This window comes from Schistocerca nitens, chromosome 6, assembly GCF_023898315.1.
Source record: "Schistocerca nitens isolate TAMUIC-IGC-003100 chromosome 6, iqSchNite1.1, whole genome shotgun sequence".
In the NCBI taxonomy this organism is placed as follows: Eukaryota; Metazoa; Arthropoda; class Insecta; order Orthoptera; family Acrididae; genus Schistocerca; species Schistocerca nitens.
The window spans coordinates 233,892,726-233,918,184 of NC_064619.1; the positions used below are offsets into that span (position 1 = coordinate 233,892,726).

A 25,459-nucleotide genomic window follows, 5' to 3' on the forward strand; every position below is an offset into this window, starting at 1 on the left:
CTGAGGAACAATTAATTAGTTGTGTAGAAAGATGGAGAGGATTCCATGGTCAAGTAGAAGACAGTACAATAATGTAGTGCATGAAATGGGGAATCTTTCAGTCAGAAGAGACGTGACAATAAAGAAACTTTCCAACAGATTAAAACTGCGTGCTGAAATGGGACTTGAGGGAACCTTGCCTTTTGCAGGTGATATCCTTACCAACTGAATTATCGACACATTACCACTCTTCTGTGTCTTACAAAGGTGATAATGATTTGTGGCAGAGATATTAACAGTATCCAAGTCAGTGCCTTTGTATCATATTCATGTGAGGTGCCGGCTCTAAGTAAACTGGGCACACACTCTGGCAAGCAGACATTAGCCGTTCGCATTATCTGGCATGCACCTCTAAGGACTCATGCAGATCATCAAGCCATCACTTGCTGTCAGCACATGAAGCCATCAACCATGTGCCTTTATAGTTTCAGTACCACAACTTTACATTACTCTCTTGGACTACACTCAAAGAATTCTCTCTGGTGCTGTGGATTTTGTTCACAACTACTTTGGATTCTGCATTTTGGTTGTTCGGCCAATTTTGATTCTGGTCTTTGGTTACTTTACCAATCGACATCAGCACTCACTGATCTGCATCCATCTCTGGCATTTTCTGCCACTGTTGTCTCAGTGCTTTAGCCTGTGGGTTCCACAATTTTGTTTTTTCCTTTAGACGAGTCACCACATGCAAGTGTAAAGTTGTGCCAAGTCCTCACAACCTCAGTAGCTATGGCTGATTGGAGCTTTGCCTGGGATACAGAAGAGAGGTACTACTAAATCTGAAGTTGTGAGAACAGGTCATGAGTCTTGCCTTGGTGGTAACGATAAAAATACTCTACAGTTAAGAGGTTATCTTGAAGTGAAACCAGGAGGAAACTAAACTGGATACAAAGTTTGCACATGAAGATAAACAGGAACATTAACTTTCAGCTGCCCTTTCAGCATTCATGTGTATTACCTCCATTTGATTCCTGTTTTCAAAGAGAGACTTCTCATGAATATCAATTCCAATTTGTCACCTATTTTTTTCTCTCTTCTTGCTATACTCCTTCTGAATCTGCCTCCCTCTTCCTCCTGATCTATGTTTACATTGTACATATTCTCCAGAAGCCATTGCGCACGGCTGGATCAAGAACACTTCCTTCAGTCACTGCAAACTCACTTTCCAGATCTATTTGTGCAAAGACAGAGAAATAATGATGTTCTCCAAGAATGCTCCAGTCTCTCTTACCATATCCTTATGGTCCATGTGTCAAGTACATGAGTCATACAACAATATTATTCCATAATAAATGTGAAATATTCCTTTGTTAAATTTATTCTTACATGAGGAGATCATTGTCTTACTTTTAATAATTACCATTTTAAGTTCCTGGGGGACCTCCAAATTAGCTTTGAACAAACTAAAACATTGTACTCCTTCCTTAATTGCATATTTATTAATACCTTTAGCTTTTTCTTCATATTAACAATGTAAGACTAGCAAATACTGAAGCAAGAATTCAAATAAACTATATGAGATTCTAGTGCAAAGCCATCTCCACAGATGCACTACACCTTATGGTAGACTTCTCTCAATAAACTGAAGTTATCTATCCATCCCTCTTGCATACAATTTCACACACTGTAACACCTCATGTCACTTCATGGCTGTGCGGCTTGATCAACATGCACAATCATTTTACTCAGAGTTTTGAAATCAACCACAAAGGAACTATTTCATATCAATATTTTACAAAAATGTAAAATTTAAAAGATATATTTCCCTCAGCCTGTTCACAATTTCAGTTTATGACTTTATCAAGATGATGAATTAAAATGCTCTTTTTTTTTTCTTTAATATAAACTCAGTCACACTTTAGTCTTCATTAGAGTCATACCAAAAATCACACACACTATACTATATTGAACCCTGCAGGTCAATTTGATAACTTTATTGGTTTGTAGCTGTGTCTGACTAGGATGTATTGCACGACTGCTTCCCTTACGTTATTGCAACACATTTTATTTTTTATGACACCACAAAGTCCTGGATGGGATGTATATAATGTATTTGTTACTGGAGCTGTGGAGCTTTTGTGGGCACAAAATGTAATTACAGAACAAATTTATTGTATATGTTTACAGCAAAAAAGGCTAAACAGAACTGAGTCAAAGCTCACAATACAAACAAAGCCAAAGGATAACTAGCCAAACATAGGAGCACTTATGAATAACAAAGTAAGTACATAAATCTTACCATGCCCTCTTGATTTTTACACCCATGATACAAATGAAAAACAAAGTGTTAAATTCAGGATTTTGAACTCAAAGACCAAGTCTTCAGCACAACTATCATGCTTTGGTGCAGGAAGTAGTTCTGTCAGCACATTTATTAATGTGTTCTCTGCTGGCAGATATTTTAATTACATTGGGTACAAAGACGAATAGAAAATTTTCTGTAAATATGAGTGAAAAGTGGGTTGTATGCTAACTTTTCAGAAGACTGATTCTAGATGAACATCAAGATGTTTGAAAGCTCCCTTGACCGCATTTCCTTCACAAATTTTGATAGGTGACTCGCTTTCTTTGCTGTTCATGGATAGGTTTACAAAATCATCTTCTGGTGATAAAACAGCAATGGCTCTCTGCAGTCTCAAACACCATGAGATCACTGCTCCACAAAAGGTGAATTTATATCCTGTGTGTGATCTCACTTCAGTTTTGAAATTTCCCTAAACAGCATCTGTAAAATCTAAGATTCCCTCCTTAATATTGACATTTGTCTGCTTCTTGTCACTCATTGCCTTGAGGTATTTCTGAATTCATTTTTAACAGCTTGCCTATACTGCTATTTTTATCATACTGGCTTAACTTGTTAACTGCATAAGAAGTGTCAGATCAAGTTGAAATGTAGTAAAGTGGTAGTAATGCTGTTTGCTATTATTTCATTTCTTTACATATCAATTTTTTTCTCTTAATTATTTGATGATAGCAGATCTAACACATTTACTTAAAATGTCAAAATTCCTATTTAAGCAGTACTTTATCAAAATTCATAGTTCATTAAATTATTTAAGTGTTGGTAATCCCAGTGCCATTTTTTCACATAAAACATTTTCTTAAAGATAAAATCTTTAATTGAAATTGTTCTCATGCCATGCAATAATGAAAATGTGGTGAGCAAATAACTGTTTATTCATACCCCTAATTTTACTCTTACAAGTAACCAGTTTACTTTTTCTGAAAATTCACTAACTTAGAAATCATTCATATTTAGAGTTTTGACCCACCTGAAATTTATTTTGTTATTTGAACTTTTAAGCTTGTTTTTTTCCCAGATTTGACATTATACTTTTGTTGTCTAATTTTTCTGATCCAGATAGTACATTTGATAATCCAAATAAGCCACTAACTAAGAAATTGAATGAATTAGAGAAACTAAGAACCTGAGAATTTTATTTGGAAATCATTTAACACCACGTAGCTAAACATAGTAATAAACAAATAGTTCATCTGATTTTAATAGTTTCATAATTATTTAACATACAGTTAAACAAAGTCAGTACTGGAATCAACAAAGTAATGTGTCTAATAAATTTGACTGTTATACTGGTACAAAGTAAAATATAATTACCAATTTCACAAATTAGCATTAAGCCTGTTTATATACCCCATTAGACAGCATGTCAGCAGCCTGCTCTTGGTTATCACCCAGGTAACACCTCTCTGACGAAATTTGCCTTAACATCTTGGCATCAGAGTCTGCATCTAACTACCAACTGGTTAATACCTCAATGTCAAAATTGCTCAATCAATATTTCCTTCTCAAAGGGCATGTAAAAGTTGATCCTGTGTTTAATGTATGTGTGACTCATTCTCAGAACTATGCATAACTGACTATTTTTTATTATGAACTGTGATCTGTGGAAGGTTGTTGCATATAGACATGAATCTTTTGTTTGTTATTAACTGCTTACGAAATATGTTGCCACTGACATGGATCACAAAGTGCATATGCTACCCTGGTATTTGTGAAATATTAACATTATGAAAAATTTGTGTTGACAATAATAAATATCCAAACAAGTCAAATTTATTCAGTGGTGTTATGTCCATTATTGTTCAATTTAGTAACAAACCCAAACAGTTTCCAGCATAAGACTACAAGGCTAAGATACTTCTGAGGAACTTCAGTCATCGGCTGGGTTAGTAACATTACAAATCAGCTACAGCAATGTTCATCAGAATACCAACCAATTCCCTGAATGGGTATGGTTTTCAACTGGGGCAGCTGTAAGTTTGGTTTGCTTCCAGTAGCCAATAAAACTCTTACCAGGTTGCATTTAATCAATCAGACTTGATTCGACACTCCTCTAATATAGCCACTCTGATATAATGTAATTTAGTTATCCGTAAATTAATGACTCACCTATAGAAGATCAGGGCATGGAGCACAGAAACACCTAATAGAGAACAACATTCACATTAGCTGTCGGGCACTACCTCGTTTTCTAGCAGTAATATACACACAACCACACAGATACCTAACTGCACATGCAAACTTATGGGAGTATGTATTTGCATGTCTATGTGATGTGATGTGTGTGTGTGTGTGTGTGTGTGTGTGTGTGTGTGTGTGTGTGTGTGTGTGTGTGTGTGTGTGTGTGTGTGTGTGCTACTACTACTACTAGAAAAAGAGCTAGTGTCAGAAAGCTAGTGTGAATGGTCTTTTCGTATATGTATTTCTGCACTCCACACACTGGTCTGCTATAGGTGAGCAGTTGCCTTTCCCTTTCTTTACATATTGCCCCATTCAGGAATTTCCATTACTGTTATAATTTTTGTTATCTAATTGATCAGCAGTCAACAACTCATGGTCTTGTGGTAGTGTTCTAGTTTCCCAAGCATGGGTCTCGGTTTCGATTCCTCGCAGGCTCAGGGATTTTCAATGGGCCTGATATGACAGGGTGTTGTTGTGCTGTCTTCATCATCATCATTCATCCCCATTATGGTTGTAGGAAGGCAAACCACCTCCATTGGGACCTTGCCTAGTATGGCGGTGCGGGTCTCCCGCATTGTTCTCCTATGCTCTGTCTAGAAGCATGGGACTTCATTTCCAATTGATCAGCGTCTTTGCCCAGATTATACCACATGCCTCCAAAATTCTTGACATCAAATCTGGAAGATAACTCATACTTTATTTGCTTTTCCTAAATAATTAATCAGATGTGGACACTGTCCTTGACTACACACATGGTATACAAATCCGCATTTATTGGTCACAATTCAACAGATTTTTAGAGTTGCCTTAAACTTGGCACACCACTGTCTAATGAAGTCCATAAATAGCTTTTTTCAGTTTACACATATTATCAATAGATTTCGCCTTCTTGACTATATGTTTACCATTCTCAACCTTTTTCAGTCTGGCCATACCAATGCAACCATTAGGAAATGCAGTCTGTAATGGGACACCCTCCTCTAACATTTCCTTTGTTCAACAAAAGTAATCGATACCAAAAATATTTTCAAATGTTGTATAAGTTACCATTATCTCAGCTGTTTAATTAAAAGAATTACATGTGATTTTGTATACAATGTATTATATTTCAGGCTAAAATGTATAAAAAGAAATTATTTTATTAGTTTACTACAATCAATATGTATTAACTCTGCATGTTCAGTTAAAATTGCTCTTCTTTTAGAAATATTTGAAATTATAAAACATCTAGTATGCTTAAAATTCCTATTATTAATTGCACAATCTGACGATGTTTATTAAATTTATTTCTGCATTCATTAGCAAAATAATGATATAACTTCGTGAAGAGTATTTTTTTGTCAAGAGAGTTTGTGTACTCTTTTTGTTTTGTAAATTCTTTAGAATATTGTTAGTACTTGCAGAAAGAGTTAGTAGTATACATGCCTCTGATGTGATCGGATGTGTTTTTATGTTTAGCAATAACAATGTAATTATTGAAAATGAAGCGGCAGTTGTAAAGATGGTGGGATATAGAAAAATGTGATATAATAAACACTACTAAAACAGAAATTATGGAGCAGGCTTTACTGAGACATTATCATGTCATTTGTAACCAGCAATGTCAAAAATTTCAGCCTCAAGAACCAATCCATAAACATGATGAACTGGATCCGGTAATGAGAAAAGAAGATAAGTAAAAAGTTTATTTGTAAAATTTACTCCTCTCAAAGCTCATTAAAAGATTATATTTTGAAGAGTGACAGTCAACAGGTGATATGAGGGATGGTAAGATGACAATTGTGGGCATCATCTGGGATCAAATGACTGATAATAAAGTTCTGTCTGTTGCAGAAGAAGGGACAGTGATTTGGGCCATTTGCAGTTTATAATGAATTTCTGATCAAACGAAGAAAGAAGACCGAGAACTGCCCAACAAAGTTGTATCAAGTCACAACTATGACAAGAGACATCAAAAAGGAAAGATAAGTACAAACTGTTTGCGTAATTAATTTGTTTGTGGACTCGTGTGATTGTTTCAAAATGGACAGAGACGTAGGAAATAGTGATGTAGAAGTGAAAGCTGTGGGACCCAGTCAGGACATGTTTGAACTGAGTGAAAGCATACTCAGCAAAGAAACAGTAAAAACCGATATTTTGCAGTTAACTTTTGCAAAACTAGAGGAAATGGAGAGAAATAACAATAGCAAATTTAGTGCAGTTAATGAGCAGTTAACTAAAATAAGGACCGACAATGATAGCAAATTTACTTCATTACAAGCGCAATTAAATATCCTAAAAACCAAAAACAATAGTAAAATGGGTAGGATACAATATCAAATAGACCATGTAAATGAATATAACAGAGGGAAACATTCCACGTGGAAAAAATATATCTAAAAAGAAAGATGATGAGACTTACCAAACAAAAGCGCTGGCAGGTCGATAGACACACAAACAAACACAAATATACACACAAAATTCAAGCTTTCGCAACAAACTGTTGCCTCATCAGGAAAGAGGGAAGGAGAGGGAAAGACGAAAGGATGTGGGTTTTAAGGGAGAGGGTAAGGAGTCATTCCAATCCCGGGAGCGGAAAGACTTACCTTAGGGGGAAAAAAGGACAGGTATACACTCGCACACACACACATATCCATCCACACATACAGACACAAGCAGACATATTTAAATATGTCTGCTTGTGTCTGTATGTGTGGATGGATATGTGTGTGTGTGCGAGTGTATACCTGTCCTTTTTTCCCCCTAAGGTAAGTCTTTCCGCTCCCGGGATTGGAATGACTCCTTACCCTCTCCCTTAAAACCCACATCCTTTCGTCTTTCCCTCTCCTTCCCTCTTTCCTGATGAGGCAACAGTTTGTTGCGAAAGCTTGAATTTTGTGTGTATATTTGTGTTTGTTTGTGTGTCTATCGACCTGCCAGCGCTTTTGTTTGGTAAGTCTCATCATCTTTCTTTTTAGACCATGTAAATGTATATATCAAAAAATTTCAGCAGTTCAGGAAAACTATATTTGCAAAAATCAGGTTTCGGAGTTAAAAATCAGTTGTCAAAAGGGTTAAAAAGTGTAAATGAAAAATGTAATGTCTTGGAAAACAAATTTATTGTTTCAGAAAATTAGTTGCCAAATCTGCAAAACAGACAAAGAATGTTAATGACATCTGAGTTGAACAGAAGGCCACAGCAAAAAGAATGGAACAAAACTTTAGTAACTTAGATCAAAAAATTTTAAATTTTGAAAACAAAATGCAAACTCGTGTAAATGTTTTAAATCAAAAAATTTCAGCAGTTCAGGAAAATTGTATTCACAAAAATCTTTATACAGACATTGGTATTGTGTGGTCCAACACTCCAACAAAAGTTTTCCGTCAGACAATTTCCATCCAGTGGATTTTCAGCACCATGGTTGAAAGCTGGACAAGGGAGAATTAAAAGTGAACTTTTGAATGGTCCTAATTATAGGAGTAGAGACAGTACTCTGAAAGAGTTTTGTAAAAATAAACTTAAGAAATTAACACACCTTGACAAACCATTTGTCAAAATTATATTGACTGATGCACTCAAAAGAAGATTACCAGAAAGGTTGCAGTGGGATTTAGTACCTGGACCTGACGATTGTCTTGAACAACTTTTACGATATGTTGAGAGGCTGGATAGGGTAATAGAAAGAAGTATGTACCATAACAATCAGAATGATAAGAGATCACAATGGTAATAACTACAGAATCAGAGATACAGGTAACTTCTATCAGGGTGAAAATGGTAGTAGAGACAGAAATTTTGAAATCAGCAGAATAGGTGTAACGGGGATACTCATGAGGAGTTAATAGAATAAACAATCATAGAGGTAACTACATGGGAAACAGCAGGCCACCTCAATGAAGGTCCACAGTTTTGGGGCAAGGAAAAACAATAAGCAAAGAACCCCCAGTTTACACTTGAAATTAGATAATAATAACAGTGTTAATAATGTGGCACAGGTATCTGAAGTAGAACAGAAGAAATGTTAATTTCTCATTTATGTTTTGATCAAAAGTTTTGAGGCACTATGTTTCATTATGGTGATGTAGGTATTAATCACAAACCAGAAGGTGAAACTAATGAGAATTTTGATGTAGTATGTACTAATTATTTCTCCTCTTGGCCAGAAAACAGTGTTATTGATGTATGTAAATCAGGTGATGTCTGTACTGGATCCGAAATAAGTGGTATCTTTCACATAGATATGATTGAGAGCTGTCAAATAACTGAGGTTGATAACTCTGAGACTGGTAGCTTATTGCGAATGAATGTCAGTGAGGTAAGTGACTATGATGTTGATGAGATTTCTGTTGATAATGATGTTGATGAAGTAGTTTCATAAGAATATGATGATGGTGATAATGATAATTATGATGAGTATCAGGTATTTGTGGAGTTTAAGAATAATGAAGTTTCAGAGTTATTTGTGAAAACAGGTAAGGTAAGTGGTGTATGTGATGATGTAAGTCAGAGTCATAGAATACCAGTCCAGTCAAAGCAGTTTTTCATTACTGTCATGCAGAGTATTGATCAAAACAGTAAAAGTGAGTTATCTGCAAGCCTAGAGAATAAATATGAAACTTTTGGGACCAGATTGATGATAAAATAGATAATGTGCATTCTGAAATAAATTATCTGTGGTTAGTCAAAATTTGTATCCAAATTGGTGGAATGAAGTGAAAGAAGTCTAAGGAGGAAGTGTAATTTAGACAATAATGTATTTTGTGTTCCTTCTGTAATAAATGATGATGGTTATGCTATGGAATCTAATCATTGTGTTCAATCTTTACCTGACAACATGACTAACCCAAGTAGTGATATGATACCAGTAAAGTAGATAAAACCCTGTAAAGACAGGGTGGATGTAGCAGTTGATGAAATTGAATTTCATCTTTTACATGAAGTGTCTAAAAACAGAGATCATGATTCATATTTTGGATGTCCTTACATTAAGACTAACACTGATCAGTGGGAAGGTAACAGTTTGACTGAGATGCAGGTAGCACGATTTGTGGTATATCTGAACAAATTAGAGACAAGATTAAGTGGTGTTGTTGTGATCTTCATTCCAGAGACTGGTTTGATGCAGCTCTCCATGCTACTCTATCCTGTGCAAGCTTCTTCATCTCCCAGTACCTACTACAGCCTACATCCTCCTGAATCTGCTTAGTGTATTCATCTCTTGGTCACCCTCTACAATTTTTACCCTCCACAATGCCCTCCAATACTAAATTGGTGATCCCTTGATGCCTCAGAACGTATCCTACCAACCAATCCCTTCTTCTAGTCAAGTTGTGCCACAAATTTCTCTTCTCTCCAATTCTATTCAATACCTCCTCATTAGTTATGTGATCTACCCATCTAATCTTCAGCATTTTTCTGTAACACCACATTTCAAAAGCTTCCATTCTCATCTTGTCGAAACTATTTATCTTCCATGTTTCACTTCCACACATGGCTACACTCCATAGAAATACTTTCAGAAACGACTTCCTGACTCTTAAATATATACCCTGCTGGACCAGTTAACTTACAAGAGGTCATAGGTGTTGGGTAATGTATCAAGGACCTGTTAACGACATCAGTGTTGTGACTAAGATTTGTAAATTGTTTGTCAAGACTGCCAAAGACTGTGTTATTTCACATAAACATATGTTTTTTCAAGTAGAGGGCTTGACTACCCAGTACATTATGTAACTTGATATCAGTATGTATTTTTTTATCAACGGTAAATGAATCTTCTGGGCTTTTATGTATATAGGTTAGTTTGTATGGACAATTAGCAAAGAGTGTGGAGGACATTTACTAGTATAGACAATATAACAAGATGTATACATGTCTGCTTTCATACATAGATTTTGATTCTCAAGCTACTGGATTACGTCATCATTCAAAACAATTTATGACTCTGTTTACCTGTATTTATCTTGGGTACTGCATTATTGTATCTGATTGGAATTTGAGTTGTGCACAAACTCATGCTTAACTCAGTTTTGGGTACCTCTGGTCATCACGACGGAGTATGTGAACTCAAGGAGAGCGTACGACTATTGATTGAGGCTAGATGCTTCTTACAATTACTCTTTATATGTGATTGAACTTATTGATATGCTTATGAACTTTATTCATTTTCTGTTATCAAATCATTTTTTGCCGGTTTGTACTTGGTGTGGTTTTGATTGATTTGGTATTATATTACTACTCATGGTCGAGAATATTCTTCTGGTCTGTACCTGTTGTTGTGAGTGTTTCGAGTTGACTCACTCATCATACATCTAGTCTCTCAATTTTTTGTCTTCCCTTGTGAATATTCTAAAGACATGATTTTATGTATGTAAGCTTACGATTTGTAATTCCAGTAATTTACTTTGTCTCTGTATTTATTTCCATAGTTTAGTGTTGCACTGTTGCAGTTCTGACTTTGCATCAATTGTCTTGTGACAGAATGTTCCACAGATCTGAAAATCTGAATGCCATATCATCATATATGTATAGATTATGACTTGTATAGTAGATATTTTTCTTATGTTTTCTGTAATATGTTATGTAAAAGTTAGTTCTATACATCTGTATTCTATCTTTTGGAATCACTTTGTACGGTCTATCGCAAAATATTGTAAACACACTGTTTCCACATACTGTGAGGGGGATATTGTAAAGGGACACCCTCTTCTAAAATTACCTTTATTCAACAGAAGTAATCGAGACCAAAAATATTTTCGAATCTTGTGTAGGTTAATATTATCTCAGCTGTTTATCTAGAAGAATTTCATATGATTTTGTATATAATGTATATAATAGAGGGAAACATTCCACGTAGGAATGTATCATCTCCTTCCCTCTTTCCTGATGAGGCAACAGTTTGTTGCGAAAGCTTGAATTTTGTGTGTTTGTGTATGTTTGTGTTTGTTTGTGTGTCTGTCGACCTGCCAGCACTTTCATTTGGTAAGTCACATCATCTTTGTTTTGGATATGTATACAATGTATTATATTTAAGGCTAAAATTTATAAAAACAAATTATTTTATTACTTTATTGCAATAGATATGTATTAACTCTGTATGTACAGTTAATGTTACTCTTCTTTTAGAAATATTAGAAATTATGAAATATTTGGTGTATCTTAAAATTCCTATTATTAATTGCACACTCTGATGAAATTTATTAAATTTATTTCTGGATTAATTTACAAAATAATGCTATAACTTGGTGAAGATTCTTCTTTTGTCAAAAAAGTTTGTAAACTCTCTTTGTTTTGTAAACTCTTCCAAATATTCGTTAGTATCGCAGAATGAGTTAGTAGTGGGCATGCCTTTGATGTGATCAGACATGGTTTTTGGCAATAACAATGTAATTTTTGAAAATGAAGTGGCAGTTGTAAAGACGGTGTGATATAGAAAAATGTGATATAATAAACACTACTAAAACATAAATTATGGAGTAGGCTTACTTAGATATTATCATGTCATTTGGAACCTTCAATGTCAAAAACTTTGGCCTCAAGAATCAACCCCCAGACATGACAAACTAGAGCCAACAATGAGAAAAGAAGATAAGTTAAAGGTTTATTTGCATATATTACTCCTCTTGAAGCTTATTAAAAGATTATATTTTGAAGAGTGACAATCAACAGGTGATGTGAGGGAGGATAAGATTACAAATCATTATATCCAACTGTGAGATATGAAAGTCAAGTCTGACTGATGGAGCCATGAGTAGTCTAAATGACAATGATTATCCCTGAAACTAGGACAAACTTTCCCATGAGGCCAGTTGTCAGATGTTGGTTGAACCCCATGCAACAATTCTTGCTTTTTTGGCTAATGACCTGCTCCCATTTACATGGCTTCAATCTACTCTTGATGATCTGGCCCATTTACTACATCACTGTTGTTCACTTCTGTCACTCTTGCAATGAAGCTGATGTCATGAATAAAAGTTTCTTTTCTATCAATCAGTGGTGAGACTGTTGGGACTGGCTGTTGGTTGGATATACCATTCAAAGAATTATCATCCTCATCACAGAATAAATTGTTGTCAAAGACTTGTTCTTGGTGTGCATTGATTGTTATACATCTGGGTGGATGCCCTCTTCTGCCAGATCATGCTAACTTTAATCTCCTGGGCCCACATTTTGTTGTGGTGCTGACATTTTCAGGTGCAGGTAGAACCCCATCATCAAAGCCACAGAAAGGTTCATCATAGTTTTTGTGGCTCAAATTTAACATTTGGACAAATTTTGGAATCTCTTTCCTCAAAGTTCAGTTTGGTCACTTCTTCTTAGTGTTGTCTACATAGAAATTAACAAAAGTCTTCTTGGGTACAGGAAAGTCATGATCAAGGGACTTCACTTCTCTTGAAATGTGTATCCAGCAATCTTTAGGTATCCACATTCAACAGGCTTTATGACAGTCAGAATAGCTTTCAGAAGTTCTTTGTTTACCATTACAACTAAATTTACTTTTGTTCACTGATTTGTCCAGCATGACAACCTACTGACAAAACACTTGAAAATGACACATGACAAGTGTTCTTTTCACCTACTTCTATCTGGACATAGTTCACTGTGTAGTAACTTCAGTATAAAATACCTAGTAACAGTAGTCTTTGTCCACGTCAACATCAATTATGGTTCTTTTTTTCAGTGAATCTGTTTGTTGTGGCATGTATGGAACCATTGGACATCCTGAGGATGGGATTTAATCTTGTGACCAGTCTGATATTCTGTCAGATTACTGAAATCTGTAAACCTGTCAGCTACCCAGCCTTACTTACTAATTAAATACACTTAATGCCAACTGCAGTGGTCATCTGTGGCAGTCACAAAAAACCTTGCATGACCTTGAGATGTTTCTTTTGTTGATCTACAAAAGTCAGAGTGGATTAATTCCTGAAGTTTGTTTGACGTTGTACGAGGGCGGTTCAGAAAGTAACCTCCGATTGGTCACAGTGCGGGTTGTGGGGGGAGTAGCGACGCCATCTGTGCGTTCACGCACTCAACAGGTCAGTCGGCATCAAGCCGTGGTTGAGTGAACGTCGTACCTGCGCTAGTTTAGTTTTTGTGGCAGTTTGAAATGTGTGCTGCAATAGAAAACCCCGCCAAATGTGAAGTGCGTGCTGTCATAAGGTTTTTTACAGCCAAAGGATATTCTGCAGCAGCTATTCATCGTGAGCTTTGTGCCGTGTACGGACCAAGAGTTATGAGTGAAGGACTTGTCCGTGAATGGGTACGTTTATTTAAAAGTGGACGAGAAAACGTTCATGATGAAGAGAGGAGTGGTAAACCATCATTGGTGACTGACGAACTCGTTCAGACAGTTGATGCAAAAATTCGTGAAAATCGACGTTTCTCAATGTCGGAGTTGTCTACTGGTTTTCCACAGATTTCTAAGACTCTCTTGTACGAGATAGTGACAGCAAGATTGGGTCACAGGCTGGCTCCAGTCACAAGCGGGTGATTTTTATGCAGAAGGAATTTCAAAGCTTGTGAAGAGATACGATAAGTGCCTCAATCGCTATGGAGACTATGTAGAAAAATAGTGCAAAGATGTAGTTGTAAGATGTATATATTAAAATATTTTTATTTAACTTGGTGTATTTTTTTTAAATCAACTGGAGGTTACTTTCTGAACGGCCCTCGTATATTGGTTGGTGGAAGGAAAGAATATGATCTTTCCTTTAAGGCAAGTATCATGGTTTGTAAATATATGTAGCCCAACTGAGAATGCTAGTGCTAAATTTCTATATAACTTTGTATCATCATCTATTTAGTAATGGCACTCATCTTTGGAGGATTTCCTTGTAAATAAAACAAGTTACCAAATCTTTTTACAGTGGCTTTAGCTTTGGTTTTAAAATCTCATATAACTGCATGTGTTTTGTCAAAGGCCATTGTGCAGCTGTTGCTCACAGCATTTTTTCACTGAAATGACTTTGGTTCTAAAATTTGGAAAGCTTAAAGAGTTTTTCAGCATTATGGAGTTGTCAGCACTGTTAAACCAAGAGATTTTGGTATCACTTTTAGCATCTACTTACATAGCACTGTTTTCTATGAGCATAAAATGTTCAAGAATTCCAAGAGTGTTCCCAGGATCTTACATTTTACTCATTTTAGTTTCACACAGAATAGTTTTGAGATTTTACAACAAATGACTCTGGGTATAAATGTTACAAGTCAAAGTCCATTAAATATTCTGCCTATCTTCAAACTTGAACTGAACTGGCACATCTGTCTGTTTGATCCACCACACTTGTCTAAAATGACACTTAGTAACAAAAAGAGACAAAGCTATTGGTACAAGGATAAAATTATATAGCAATGCTACCTCCAATCATTTATCAGATCACCATCCTTAGATATTTACCGTCATGTATTACTATGCATTCTTTTGCTTCATGTGGCTAAAATGATATTTTACTTCACTCACCTCAGTTTCCCTTTTTGTTTCTCCTTGTGTCAAAATTGTGTATCCTCTTTGCATATAGTTTGGGATGTTTACAGCATAAATATCATGTAATAATTTAATATATTCTTTGTCCAGTGGCATTGACTCCACCTAAAAATAATATCCAATTCACTTTCAGTAATTCATCTTAGTGTAGAAGAACAGGAGCAACACACAGTACATAAAGTCACTGTTACCTCTCTTTAACTGTAAAAATGATACTCTACACAGTATGATGTTAAATTTAAGGATCACTTCATGTTTCCTGGGGCACTGGTATTGAGACATACTAATGAAAAACATCAATGTCATATTTAGTAAGCAACATGTAGAGAAGACATTATCTGGTACGCTACAAAGAAAGCTTGAACAATCTCTGTAACTGAATTTCCCTTTTCAGATACAATGGACAGCTACTATTTAAAAAATGTATAACTTTCCTTTGTAGATTGTCCTGCTCATTTGGTCACCGGTCCGTGGAACTAGATTTGGTTAGAGTTGAGATGACAGATTAGGAAAAAAATGTGGTGAACAGCAGGAAGTTTGTATTCTTCAACAAGTCCACTGAAATTGTTTAGGTGAAGCAGGTTCTGTTCAACTCTAACTTAGTAAAACACTGGTACATGATTAAATATAAGTAATAATAAAATTACGTAAGTGAATGTGGGACAAAATACTGCATTAACTCAGTCCACACACCATGGCAGACCTATCAGTACTTACTGACTGCTATGTCATCCAATGGCATCATTGGATGCGTTATGGAAGGGTATGGGGTCTTCACATTACTCTCCCAGCCATTATCACTTTTTGTGACTTCGACTGCTACTGCTCAGTCAAGTATCTCCTCAACTGACATCATCAGGTTGAGTGGACCCCATGTCTTTACAAATGTCTGCTTGTGTCTGTATATGTGCAGATGGATATGTGGGTGTGTGTGCAAGTGTATACCTGTCCTTTTTTCCCCCTAAGGTAAGTCTTTCCACTCCCGGGATTGGAATGACTCCTTACCTTCTCCCTAAAAACCACATCCTTTTGTCTTTCCCTCTTTCCTGATGAAGCAACCGTTGGTTGCAAAAGCTTGAATTTTGTGTGTGTGTTTGTGTTTGTTTGTGTGTCTATCAACATGCCAACGCTTTTGTTTGGTAAATTACATCATTTTTGTTTTTAGATATATTTTTCCCACGTGGAATGTTTCCCTCTATTATATTCATATAATGTTAAAATATTTATGTGCATTACCTCAAAATCTAATAAAATTGGTAATTTTTTTATATAGAAGGCTATGGACTGCTGTCTTATTAAGGTTAAATTACGTGTTTTGTTCATATTGGTAGCACTGTCAAAAACAGTATCGTATCGTTTCATAGTATAAATACACATTGTATGTCAAAGTGCTAACGTTTTTCTGGGGAAAAGTGATGAATATATTGGTAAATCTCTCAAAAATTAAAGTATGATGCCAAAACGAAGTGTTTTTAAGAAACATGGATTTCATGGTAATAGATTTTTGATTAAAGGAAAACATTGTGTTCAACAAGTGGCATGTGATGTTACAGACAATGAAATACAGACAAACTTGTCAGTATCTAGAGTAACACCCATTAGTGCTTCGAAGATTAAAATAAAACATTGCCATACACAGTCTTCTCAAAATGAAAGTGATGTAAATGGTAGGTTATGTTATATTCTGATAGATTTACACATCCTAACAAGTGTGTTAGGTGAATGTGTGTGTTGTAAAATATGTTGAGGGCCAGTTAGTTTGCATGAAAACAGTGAGATATCAAATGGACTAACCAGGAAACTTATCATTAATTGTGCCAATTGTAAATATACTCATCCATTTTGGAATTCTGATAAGTGTAAAGACAATTATTTTGACATAAATGTTAGGTGGTTTTATGGATTGAGGGCTATTGGCAAAAGGACACACTGCAGCAGAAACAATGTGGGCCTTGATGAATATGCCATGCCCACCTTGTAAAATCGACAAGTATGCAGGAATTATTGGAGCTGCTGTGGAATCTGTTGCATGTGAGTCAATGAAGGGTGCTGCAAACAAAGCTGTTGAAATAAATGATTGTATGACTGGCATATCAGTAGCTTTTGGTGGCACTTGGCAGAAGTGCGGCTACAGTTCTAAGAATTCTGTTGCTTCAGTGACCAGTGTGGATACTGGAAAAGTAATATATTTCCAGATTTTAACCAAACATTGTTATGAGTGTAAATCAGGGAATGAAGAAGGGCATATCTGTGACAGAAATTATGAAGGAACAAGTGGTGGTGTGGAGGCCTCTACAGTTACTGAAATTTTTAGTCGATCTGTGAATTAAAGGGGAGTGTGTTACATTAAGTTCTTAGGTGATGGAGATTCAAAAGCATATAACAGTGTAGTAGCTGCTCAGCCCTATGGTGAGAAGATTATCACAAAACTGGAATGTGTTGGTCATGTCCAGAAGAGGACGGGCACCAAGTTGAGAAAGTAGAAAGAAAGTTTGAGAGACAAGAAAGTTTCTATTGGTAAGAGGCAGAGTGACTGAAAAAATGATTGATGACCTACAGCAGTATTATGGGATGGCCATTAGAAATAATACTGAGGATTTGTTAAAAATGAAGCAGGCAGTGTGAGCTACCTTCTTCCACAGACTGTCAACTGATGAAAAACCAGTACACCACCTTTGCCCTCCAAGACCTGATTCATGGCGCAATTACTGCAATGCCCAGTACTCAAACAATTAATACAGCCATAAACATTCCATCCAAGCAGTAGTCATGGATATCATAAAACCTTTTTACAGAGACTTGGCAAATCCTGAGTTACTGAAGAAGTGTCTGCATGGTCAGACTCAAAATCCCAATGAGTCGATCAGCAGTCTTATATGGACTCACTTACCAAAAAATGTTTTTGTTGGAATGAAGACATTAAAATGGGGGGGTCAGTGATGCTGTTATTGCTTTTAATGATGGAAACACTGGTAGGGTGCAAGTGCTACAGCATATGGGAACTAATCCTGGAGCAAACTGCATCAGAGAACTTGAACGGATTGACAAGGTTTGCATTGATAAAGCACAGTATACACCACAGTTGGCCACTAGAGAGTACTGAAAGAAGAAACGAAGAAAAAAACTTGGAAAAAGATCAAGGGTATGATATACAGTATGGTGCAGGGTGCTTCTGAGTGACGAAAAATAAAAAGTTAAGCATATATTAAGTGAGTTACCGTCTTTTGAAACTTCAGAAGCCATTCCTGAAAATTCACTTTTTCTGCTGCATTTTTTCCCTAAATATCAGAAACCACTTTGAATAGAGTATTCAGATTTTCAGGGAGTAATACCATACATATCTTGCGTCTACTGAACTAAAAGAAGAACATCATGTTATGCATAATTAAAATTATTTAGGATAACGTACAAAAAAATTACACAAAATTGTAACCATGTAATTAAAAAATTGTATTTTCAAAAGCAGTCGCTCAAATGCAATTATTGTAGTTCAGTAGACTCAGAACATACAGTTTAATGTCCTGCAAAAGTTTCATGTCAATGGCTACAGTGGTTCCTGAAATACAGGGAAGCCAAGTCACTAAACTTAACATTGTCGAGATAGGGCGTTCCAACTCCCCTTAACTTCCACTTCTTCAAGGACAGGATTATCTGTCACATTACCAATACCCCAACCTACTTCAGGGGAGAAATATAGATAACTCCTACTAAATCAAAAATGATTAATGACATCTCTACACCATTTACAGCGAAATCTCCATAAATTAAAACTACTATCCAAGCTCCTTCAGCAAAGAAACTTATATGACAAATACTAAATTATAAATGGTGAACAGCATTTCTGGACCAATTTTTCTGTGAGATTCCTTCACATAATTTACATCAAAATCTGCACAGGTTGTACTCTGATTTCCTGTGGTTATTAAACTTTGTAATGCATTTTATTTTGTCTAAAGAATGTTGGGGTATTGTGTCAACAAAAAATTGTTCAAAACTATGAGCAGTCACTTAACAGGAGAACAATTATGAAGAATAAAACAGCTCCAACTGTAACTGATTTGTTTTACCATCCACATTCCCTTTGGAAGACCCAGGTGCAAAACCTGCCCCATTCACCAACACAGCACATCCTACTCTGGTCCTGTTGCAACTTATACTATCCCACCAGAGACAGGGCAAACTGTGAAAGCAACCATGTCATATAGATGCTCTGCTGCAATTTCTGCACAGCATTTTAAGTGGTCATGGCCACCAACCTGCTGTCCATCAGAATGAATGGCTACTGCCAAACATTGGCCAAGAGCAGAGTTGACAACCTATCTGCGGAACACACTTCTAAGCACAACATGCTTGATTTCAGTGGCTGCTTCACAGTCCATGCAACTGGATCCCGTGGGAGTTATCTTTGCAACACATCCTTCATTCCTGTAATCCTCCTGTCCTCAATCTCACACTAACTCACTCACCTGCAACCTCTGTCTATCAAGCTGCCCTAACTCTATCCTGTCAGCCCCTCCAAATCCATGCCTCCACTCAACTGTCTTTCTACACCACATGAATTCACCTGTTCTGTTGCTCCTGCACCTGCAGCCTCTCCCTCCTGCATTCCTAACCCATCGTCTGCTGCCTCACTTAGAGTCCCAGATCCCACTCCTTAATCCCCCCCCCCCCTCCCACTTTCCGTCTCTACACACCCAGTCTGGCACAGCTCTCCACCCCAGTCCACCTGCCAAACTGCAGTCCTGGTACTGGTTTTTCAGCCAGCATAACACAGCTACACAGGTTGCAATATGTGCACTCTAGCTCATTAAAGGATTCATACAAAAGCTAGCAAAGTTTTCATTCTGTTTTGTATGCATGGCAGTGACACAATGCTTCTACTATTCAGTGAGTGGTCCTCTTTACTCACTAATTATTTAAATTCTCCCAGAACTTTCCCTACTACATTTTGTTTCAATATTTTATAGGGCAATTTTCAATACAAAATAATCTTATTGAGGGTAGAAACTGGCTGTGGGAAGTTAAAAAATACACTTACGACTGAGGATGTTTTGTTCTTCATTATTATTTTAAAGCTGTAGACAGGCCTTCCAGTGTGGAGAGATTGATCTAAAAAAATGTGCATTGTCATATATTGGGTGAACTATTAAGATGCTTTATTTTACATAAACAGGACAACACAACATTGGCATAGAAGTATATCTATCTGCTGTTACTATCTATCTGTCTATTTACAGCTATATTATATGAGTATGATGGAGTGAATTCATTTTTATTACTTTTGATAGTATTTTATTCAGTCCTTCTTCTGTTCTGGTTGACATAGTCACAAGTCGTGGTAAATCATCTTCAATTGTGGGGTTTTTGTGATCATAAGATTTCAGAACTGCATGGCCATAATTTCCATCAATTCCCCTACTGGTGACAGCTGCCAGTCCACCTTCCCATGGTGTACTCTCTGTCACTACCTGTAAAGTGTTAATACTATGAAAAATTTTCAAATAAATTCTTGTTGTACTCTGGTAAATAGATTAAATAACATAATGAAAAATCCATTATAATAATGGATATAAACTTCTACAGATGACGAATAACACTTTGTTCCAATGCTTAAGTAGGATAAACAAGTGTGAAATTATGAATTCTGTTGCTTGTACCAAGCTACAACTCATTTAAGACATTATAATGCTACCTCTATCATATAACTACTAAAAAATACACCTTTGTAATGGAATAATGAATACCATAAATACAGGCACATGCATATGTAAACTGATGTCTGGGCAAAAAGAGAGGGCCATTAGGAGTGAATTATGGCAATACTCTTATGCCAGTATGAAGCTATAACTCATTTAAAATACAAACACATGCGTAAAGCAGAGATTCATCAGACAGCTGCAGACAAAAATAGCTGCAAGTTGGAAGAGTGGAAGAGGAGGGGTGGGAAAATAGAATAGAGGAAGACTGTTGACCAAACAATACCAAATCACATCATGCAGTCTATATATAATTATAATAGAGGGAAACATTCCACGTAGGAAAAATATATCTAAAAACAAAGATGATGTGACTTACCAAGTGAAAGTGCTGGCAGGTCGACAGACACACAAACAAACACAAACATACACACAAAATTCTAGCTTTCGCAACCAACGGTTGCTTTGTCAGGAAAGAGGGAAGGAGAGGGAAAGATGAAAGGATGTGGGTTTTAAGGGAGAGGGTAAGGAGTCATTCCAATCCCGGGAGTGGAAAGACTTACCTTGAGGGAAAAAAGGACAGGTATAGACTCGCACACACACACATATCCATCCGCACATACACAGACACGAGCAAGATGTATGAGACAGGCAAAATTCCCTCAGACTTCAAGAAGAATATAATAAAAGAACCTTCAACATCACAGCATGTCAGCAATCGTTGGTTAATATATTAAAAAACTAGAAACCCGCCTCGATTGCGATAAAAGTACCTAGTGTTAACCTAGGTTTCGGCATGGATAACTACACTTTCTTCAGAACAATAAGACCCACAAGTGCCTAAGAAGACCTTTGTCAGTGATTAAAAGAACACCATAGCTATACATTTATAAACGGAAAAAGGAAAACACAAACAGTACATATGTACAAAGTCTAAACCACTACTTAACATAATGGTGTACGCTCCACCTCACACCGGCCTATGTTCGATGGGTCATGACCCGCCATAAACTGCAGCTACAAATGGTCACTCACTTACACACCTGACCCGCTACCTATGCACATGTGCAAGACAAGGGAAGTTACTTGAATGCGCATGCGCATACGAATACGTGAAAGTTTATACGTGGGTTGTGGCTAAATAGCCCTTATATTCCCAACTGTGGATCAACGCATATCAAAAAATAGGATGGATAGAATAAGTGACGAGCTAAATAGGAAATGAAACCTAAAAATAACCACACACGGTTGCTTATGCTAGGAAAGAAACATATATGAAGCTACCTATGACAACAGGAGGAACTCTTAAAAACTATTCCTAAAGCCAATAGTTAGCACCTTGGTCGTTAAGGATATTGTCTTTATCATGTTGCAGATGCTTAAAGATCTTAACCTTGGCATGAAGTAACTCGATATTAACTGGAGGGCTCGGCGCATGAGCCATTTGCACAAGGTGTTCCGCATAAGTAGAGCCCTTAGTACCATCACCGCTTCTAGTAGGAATATGCTCTTTATACCTGAAACCTTTTTTAATAAAAGAATATAATAATTCCAATCCCAAAGAAAGCAGGTGTTGACAGATGTGAAAATTACTGAACTATTAGTTTAATAAGTCACAGCTGCAGATTACTAACACGAATTCTTTACAGATGACTGGAAAAACTGGTAGAAGCCGGCCTCAGGGAAGATCAATTTGGATTCCGTAGACATGTTGGAACATGTGAGGCAATACTGACCCTACAACTTATCTTAGAAGAAAGATTAAGGAAAGGCAAACCTACATTTCTAGCATTTGTAGACTTAGGGAAAGCTTTTGACAATGTTGACTGGAATACTCTCTGTCAAATTCTGAAGATGGCAGGGGTAAAATACAGGGAGCGAAAGGCTATTTACAATTTGTATAGAAAGCAGATGGCAGATATAAGAGTCAAGGGACATGAAAGGGAAGCAGTGGTTGGGAAGGGAGTGAGACAGGGTTGTAGCCTATTCCCGATGCTATTCAATCTGTATATTGAGCAAGCAGTAAAGGAAACAAAAGAAAAGTTCGGAGTAGGAATTAAAATCCATGGAGAAGAAATAAAGACTTTGAGGTTCGCCGATGACATTGTAATTCTGTCAGAGACAGCAAAGGACTTGGAAGAGCAGTTGAACGGAATGTACAGTGTCTTGAAAGGAGGGTATAAGATGAACATCAACAAAAGCAAAACAAGGATAATGGAATGTAGTCGAATTAAGTCAGGTGATGCTGAGGGAATTAGATTAGGAAATGAGACACTTAAAGTAGTAAAGGAGTTTTGCTATTTGGGGAGCAAAATAACTGATGACGGTCGAAGTAGAGAGGATATAAAATGTAGACTGGCAATGCTAAGGAAAGTGTTCTGAAGAAGAGAAATTTGTTAACATCGAGTATAGATTTAAGTGTCAGGAAGTCGTTTCTGAAAGTATTAGTATGGAGTGTACCACATATGGAAGTGAAACATGGACGATAAATAGTTTAGACAAGAAGAGAATAGAAGCTTTTGAATTGTGGTGCTACAGAAGAATGCTGAAGATTAGATGGGTAGATCACATAACTAATGAGGAGGTATTGAATAGAATTGGGGAGAAGTGGAGTTTGTGCCACAACATGACTAGAAGAAGGGATTGGTTGGTAGGACATGTTCTGAGGCATCAAGGGTTCACCAATTTAGTACTGGAGGGCAGCGTGGAGGGTAAAAATCATAGAGGGAGACCAATAGATGAATACACTAAACAGATTCAGGAGGATGTAGGCTGTAGTAGGTACTGGGAGATGAAGAAGCTTGCACAGGATAGAGTAGCATGGAGAGCTGCATCAAACCAGTCTCAGGACTGAAGACCACAACAACAACAATAACAACTCTAATGAACATTTGGATGGATACAGCCTGTATATTTTTGTATGTAATATGTAAATATATATGTAACTTATAAACTGGGAACATTGTTACCAATAATCTCAAAAATATTTTGACCAATTTAATTCAAATTTTGACGTGATTCACTATTAAACATTCAGAGGAACATTGCATATATATTTTTTTAAAATTATTTCTTACTTGTATACACAGTGATATACTGCATTTTCTTTCCTCATTGGTTTTACAGAAAATATGAAATGTGTATGGCTTATCAGCTTATGATTAGAATATTACAATGGAATTTGAGTTGTTCACAACTTTGTAATCCTACTGATTCACGTATTAAAACTATATGAAATTCTCTTACTGAAGCTACTATCGTCACAGATCCAGGAGCTGAATGTATCTCTTGTGCCTCAGGTGATGGACAGAGAGGGCATAGAAGGAGAAAGGAGGACATGAACAGGTGGGGGGGGGGGTCAAAACACAGAGAAATGAAGGGGAGAAGGAATAAATGGACTAAGAGAAGGAGTGGAGGAGATGGGCAGAGAGAGGTGGAAGGAGTTTAGGATGTACATGCAATTCCCAAACAAATTTAGTAATTGTGAAGCATTGATGATGGAGGAGAATGACGAGGAGAGTGGGTAGAGGAGGTTGGCAGAGAGTAGGGGGAAGAGTTTACAATGTATATCCAATTCGCATACAAATTTAGTAATTGCAAAACACTGATAGGTTCTCTGGTGAGCAAAGAATTCATGCTCCCAAGCACACAAGGAAGGAAGAATTATCATGCGTGACAGTGTGTGTAAGTATAATCTAACTTCTGCACCATTTCAGTGCAGTAATGTGTTCATTGTAAATAAGTATTATAGTAGTTGTATTACATGTTTATTACCTTATAAATAAATAAAAAACTTTTTTATTTTAAATTCAGTGCATTAGTATTTGTAAAATGACTCTTAGTGTTCATTAAAAAATGACGATCATTCCACTCGGGACCTGTGGAATGGTACATTAGCTTATTTGTTTTAGTTGTAAATATTTGTCATGTATTGTTGTTTTTCTGACATGTTCCACATCCTGGAGGACCTCCTCACTACAGATCAATTGGAATGAAAGTAAATCTAATCTAACGTAAAACAGTAAAATCTCAAATTGGCAAGAAGTAGCATTGGTGAAGATACTAGCATTGTATGAGGGAATTGACCAATTGGAGAATTAAATGGAATCAAATACAATGTAATATACCAATATTATGAAACGGAAAGTTGCTACTCACCATATAGGGGCGATGCTGAACACAGATAGGCACAACAAAAAGATTGTCAAAAAATAAGCTTTTGGCCAACAAGGCCTGTCTCAAAAATAAACAACACACACACACACACTTGCAAACGCAACTTACACACACATGACTGCAGTCTCTGGCAGCTGAAGCCACACTGCAAGCAGCAGCAGCAGCAGTGCCTTATGGATGTGACAACTGGGTGGGGGTAGGGAGGAGCCTGGGGTGGTGAGAGAAGGGATAGTAGGGAATGGGTGGAGGACATTGAAGTGCTGCTGGAGAGCATGCAAGTACAAGGTAGAGAGAAGGTAGGGCAGTTAGGTGCAGTTGGAGTGTGAGAGGGAGAACAGGTGAGAGGTGGGGGGGGGGGGGGGTTGTGGAAAAGGAGAGAAGTAAAAAGATTGGGTGCATTGGTGGAATGAGGCATGTGTAGTGCTGGAATGGGAACAGGGAAGGGGCTGGATGGAAGAGGGCACTGACTAAAGAAGGTTGAGGCCAGGAGGGTTATGTGAACATAGGATATATTTCAGGGAGAGTTCCCACCTGCGCAATGTAGAAAAGCTTGTGAGAAGGATCCATACGGCACTGGCTATGCAAAAGGCATTGGAATG

At 36.8% G+C, this 25,459-nt stretch overlaps 1 protein-coding gene across 1 annotated transcript in view; it reads right to left on the reverse strand.

Moving 5' to 3' along the window:
* The window catches only part of LOC126262867 (fatty acid synthase-like), a 379,208-nt gene that overhangs the window by 258,547 nt on the left and 95,202 nt on the right, over positions 1–25,459 (reverse strand). Inside the window, exons 8-9 of the mRNA XM_049959735.1 lie at positions 20,268–20,456; positions 14,965–15,093 (exon numbers count right to left, since the gene is read on the reverse strand). Of these exons, the coding sequence (XP_049815692.1) occupies positions 14,965–15,093; positions 20,268–20,456 (318 nt within the window). The remainder of the gene's footprint in view (positions 1–14,964; positions 15,094–20,267; positions 20,457–25,459) is intronic.